This window comes from Poecilia formosa, unplaced genomic scaffold (assembly GCF_000485575.1).
Source record: "Poecilia formosa unplaced genomic scaffold, Poecilia_formosa-5.1.2 Scaffold386, whole genome shotgun sequence".
NCBI lineage: Eukaryota > Metazoa > Chordata > Actinopteri > Cyprinodontiformes > Poeciliidae > Poecilia > Poecilia formosa.
The window spans coordinates 304547-309694 of NW_006800325.1; the positions used below are offsets into that span (position 1 = coordinate 304547).

The following is a 5148-nucleotide window of genomic DNA, read 5'->3' on the forward strand; positions in this document are numbered from 1 at the left end:
ACCTCCCAGGTAAAATCCTGTTTTACATTTTTTAAAATAAACAACCGAAAGCGTCCATGTTTTGCAGCTGAAGTCTGCAGAACCAGAAGCCAGAACTGAGGCACAAACGCAGCGCGAGAAAGAAAACAGGTGAAGAAACATGTTAGACGAAGCAAACATTCAGGAAAAAAATCATTTTAAGGATTTCAAATATAACAAAACACATTGAAATCCAGGGAAACAAAACTTTACCTTCTTTCAGAAATGTTCCCATTTCTTTATTGTCTTGTATTTTCCAATATTTTCCTCCATGTTATGATTTGGCAGGTAAATACATTGTGGTTGATATTTATTTTTACACATTATTTTCAGGTTTCTATCTGGTTTTAGTTGTTTGGCTCCAGCCTCCCAGTTACTCTTTCTGATTAAAATAGTTCAGTTTAGTTTTTGCATATAAAAATTGCTTTCAGTAATTGTTTGAATTGTTTGGGCCAACAAACACAGTAAGAATCACATGGTTCCACATGTGATTCTCCACTCGACACCATGAAACGTTCCAGATCCAGACATATGGGTGTGGACAGATTGGTCTCAATACGCCGTAGCACTGACATGGAAAGGGAACCTTTTTGTCTGTTCATCCTGACTTTTTAAAGTGAAACTGAGTGTGAGATTCACTCTCAGGTCAGCACAAAGTTGGCAAAGAAGCTTCTTCAAACTCATGAAGTTGAACTGTTGAAGTGAAGTTACCTTGTGATTGAAGTGACTTTGGCCATGTTGTCCTCCTAACCAGAGGAGACATGAAAGGCTGTTCACGTCTTCAAAGAATAATCTGTTTATGTCTCCATCCTTCGCCCTGCCCGTCTTTGTCTCCGTGTTTCTGGTTCCTCCTGGGAGCGGTGGAAGGGAGGCAGGCGGAGGTCAGCCTTCAGCTCTGATTCTGCTCCGTTTTCCTCACGGTGCAGAAACTGCTTTCTTCAAAGTCTTGTGATTTTAACCAAAGAAAAACATTAACAGTAACAAAGCAGCTGACTTTAGGATCATGAAAATCTTACAAAAAGGCACCATGTCCTTAACTAGTGGATAGCTAAACCATCTGTGCTTATTTTCTTACTGTTATCTGAAGTAAACATGGCTGGAGGTTGAATGAAGAGACGGAGTGAACTCATCTGCTGACCTGCAGCTGTTGCTTTCAGTCGGTGGTGATTTAATTTCCTATCAGGAAAACGTCGGTGATGAAACGGAGCTGGCTTTGATCCTGGATGTAAAGACCGAGTCTCTGACAGCGAACGTCTTCTTCAGGTTTTCCCGTTTGCTCATTTATGTTTGATGTGTTCAAACCCTTTAAAGCTGATCTCTGCACTCAGGCAGGAGACAGAAGGAAAGTCTGAATGCATTTATTAGGACATTAGGAAAAAAACTACAGATATCAACAATAACACCATGTTGGGCTTCACTTGTAAAGTAAATGAAAATGTGCCGTTATAAAAAGGCTAGAAATTTAATATATATACACAGTGCAGTTCTAAAGTATCGGTACCTTTGTCACATTTTGTCATGTTGTGATGACAAACTTCAGTGCGTTTCACTGGGATGTCAGGAGAAAGACCAACATGAAGGAGCACATTTCTGAAGTGGAGTAAAAGAATTCATCGTTTTCACATTTTTTATTTAAATCAATTTGAAATACATGGCTATGTATTCATGCGATGTTTAGGGATTTCTGAGAAAGAGCTTTGGATCCAACACTTTGAATGACACAACGCTTTATGAACAATGACATGCTGAGATTTTTTCTGTGACTGTCAGAAATAAGAAACAAGACGGATCGATATCATCGTCCACTTCCTGTTGTCTTCTTCTTCGTCTTTTTCGTCAGTAGTATAACCATGTGTGATGTGAGAAAGTGTTTCCTTTGTAGATTTGCAAAACCGCCTCATTCTAGCAAAAAAACATTTCATTGATAATCATGAGTCTTTTAGAATGTCGTTTCATTTCAAATTGTACAGTTTTACAGTGCAGCTGCTGTGGTGTTGGGGTCGGATGTGAACTGTCAGTTTTCTGCTGTTTGCATGTTAGCCTGAAAGTTTAGTTTTGGTCTCATCTGATTAAAGAACGTTTTTCTGTATGCTTCCTGTGTCTCGTAGATTTTGTACCAAACGTTGAGTTTTCTTTTTGTGATTTTTAGAGTTCAGGCCAAAAAGCTGGTCTCTAAACTCACATGTAAATTAATCTGATGCTAAATTTCTCACAAATGGATTTTAGGCGACTTCTGAATGGGAAAATTTGCACTGGATTTTATTTAGGTTTACTGATATAAAAGACAATGGATACAAATCCATGCCGCACTTTGTAAAATTTCTAGTAATATTTTTTAGAAATTATTTTATTCCACTTCAAAATGTTGCGTTTAGTCCTGTAGCTCATAAAATAGAGTCGGGTTTTTGGTTGTAATATGACAAAATGTGAAAAGTTGTAAAGGTAAGAATACTTTTACAAGACTATCTGTCTTTACTAAGATTTTCTAATAAACGGAAACAAAAGCAGCTGATGAGAAACGAAGCGTTTCACAAAGCAAACATTTTTGTACAGCAGTTTAGAAATGAGAGCGAAAGCTTCTGAACTGAGAATATTTACACTGATTGACTTTTAATGCAATTTGGTCATTAGTGCAACAATCAAACATGGCAGCCATCTGCTCAGCTCCTGTCCGTGAACTGAGCCAACATGTTGCTCTGAGCTCTTTAATGGCACAGCTGTTGTAGCTTCGTTGTTCCTGAAGAGGCACCGGCTTGGTTCGGGTTTAATCCACCACATTTTCAGTCACTTCCACGTGAGTGCAGCTCATTTATACCTGAGAAGGTATTTAGAAAAAAATCATCTGCCATCAGAAACAGTTTCCCTCTCCGTCTGTCCCCGACAGTTTCATCAGCACCAGGAGAACGACCTTCCCACCATCTCAAAGAAGCGTTTGTTGGGCTTCCTGAAGAACCGGCAGAGCTTCTTCAAGGCCTGCGTGCTCAGCGGAGCGTGCGGTCGGCCTTTGGACTCGTCCAGGCACTTATCATGTCCAGCGGACAGGAGGCAGTAGAAGCCTTTGGTGGTGTTGAAGTAAAAGTTGCTGGGGTTTATCCTGGGTGGAAGGTCCAGGAACCGCTCCGCCTTCCTCAGCTCCGGGAACGGGTCCCGAATGAGCGCGTCGCCATCCACCACGTGGATCTGCTCCAGGGGGAAGACCTCCAGCCAGCGGGCCAGGTGCAGGTGGTACAGGCTCCTCTGCAGCGCCTTGTAGCCGTGGTTGATGTGGCCCTTGTGGAGCAGCAGCTCCTCCAGCGGCTGGTAGGGCTTGTGCTGCGTCAGGCGGTTGTGGAGGACCTGGGTGTAGTCGGAGACCAGCCTCTCCGCCGGGTCCCTGACGATGAGCAGCAGCCGGACGGCCGGGTTCATGTCCCACACCCGAACTGGAACCTGGGGGGCCGCGAAGTAGCCGGGGGTCTTCTCCACCGTCAGCTGGCCCGGCAGGGTGAAGGGCATCTGGGCTCGGTACCAGGCCAGACCCCGGCGGAAATGTTCCTCCACGTTGAAGTAGTGGACCTGGGAAAGGTTTAAAAATGAAGAATCAACAAACTACGGCTGACACGATTAATCATAATTAATCATGATTAATCATTAATCATTAATTATGAAAAATCCAAACAGAAACTAAAGATAAAAAATGCAAAACCAGGAGAAAACCAAACAACAAAGAAACCTAGAACCTGATCACTTACATTTTCCATTTGAAGAAGTTAAGAAGTAATTTGTTTGTAGTTTTCTTCACTTTTTTCTACATTTTGGCAATTTTTTAATTAGAGAGCCCTACCAGAAATGGTCCCCAGGCCTCATTTTGGACACCCCGAGTGTACTGGAACATTTTCCTACGGTGCTTATGTCTGCAAACCACAAGAGGGAGCTCTTTCTGACTGACTGTCTAACCACAGTTGATTTGATTCAGGCTGGTTCAGATACTCGTAATCATTGTCTTTGGAAGCAACATTTTACTCTAAATACTCTGATGCTATAAATCAGTCTAAGTATGCATTCACACCAACTCTATGCAGTCTGTTTTAACAGAACTCCAGTTTGTCTAGAAAGTCTGGTTTGCTCGTGAAAGTAGGAACGAATAATCAAATCTGATATGAACCAAATAATTGAACTCTGGTCCACTTAAAAACCTTGGTCTCAGTTCAGTTGAAGTGAACCCTCATTCAGTTCGGATGCATATGTGAACGCCAAGCGGACCAGAGAACGCTCCAAAAACAGGAAGTGGACAACAGGGCTGAGCATTCTGGGTAAATGCCACCAAAACAAACATGCTAGCCTAGCGCTAGCAGGAGAAATGACCCGTGGTCTTGTACCAAAAACAAAAGAGAAATCCTACAGCTGCTACAATTTGATGCCACTACATTTTTGTTTACGTTCGTGAGGAAGGAAGTTGCTCTCAGTGTTTTCCGAGGTTTTTGTGTCGTTTCCTTCAGTGGTTCTTGGTGCAGCGCCCCCACAGGCGAGGAGGGGAACAGGTTGCTCTAATGTTTTGGTTGGTTTGACTCAGAGCAGAGAGAAAGAACCAGCAGCTGGAAATGGAACAAATGTTGCATATTTGGTCCCTAATCAAACCGAGTCTATCAACTATCAGGTGTGAAAACAGCCTCAGATTTTTCTGCCATATGTTTAATCTAAAATGTGAGTCAAAGTTACACATCATCCTTAAACCACCCAAAGAATGCAAAAGTTTCAGTCAAACAGATGTACTGTCCAGTAAAATTTCTGGAGATTCTGAATTTTCTTTATGATGGGTAAAAGTTGACGATATGCTTCACAAACCCTGATTGATTCGGTCAGTTTTGCTCTTCTGTGACAGTTTTACCTCGGCCTTCGCCACCTCCACGTCCGGGTGCAGGTTGAGCATCTCCAGCAGGGCCCTGGTGCCGCCTTTCCGCACGCCAATGATAATAGCTCCGGGCAGCCGCTGCTGGGTAGCGTTGTAAGAGGAGGAGGATGATGATGCTGAGGAGGGGGAGGAAGAGGATGGAGGAGGAGAGTGAAGAGGCGAAGCGGACGCCCCGCTGCGCAGATCCCTTAAGCAAACAGAGAGCTGAGTCTGCAGCAGGAGAAGCACCAGCAGAGCCA

General features: G+C 43.1%; 1 protein-coding gene across 1 annotated transcript; it reads right to left on the reverse strand.

Moving 5' to 3' along the window:
- Positions 1 to 1360: 1360 nt before the first annotated feature.
- hs3st1l2 (heparan sulfate (glucosamine) 3-O-sulfotransferase 1-like 2) lies at positions 1361 to 5146 on the reverse strand (the record flags this gene model as incomplete). Its single annotated transcript, XM_007575714.2, has 2 exons — positions 1361 to 3573; positions 4886 to 5146. Coding segments are annotated over 2 exons (927 nt in total), but the record flags the coding sequence as incomplete, so codon positions are not given.
- Between the last annotated feature and the right edge of the window lie 2 nt (positions 5147 to 5148).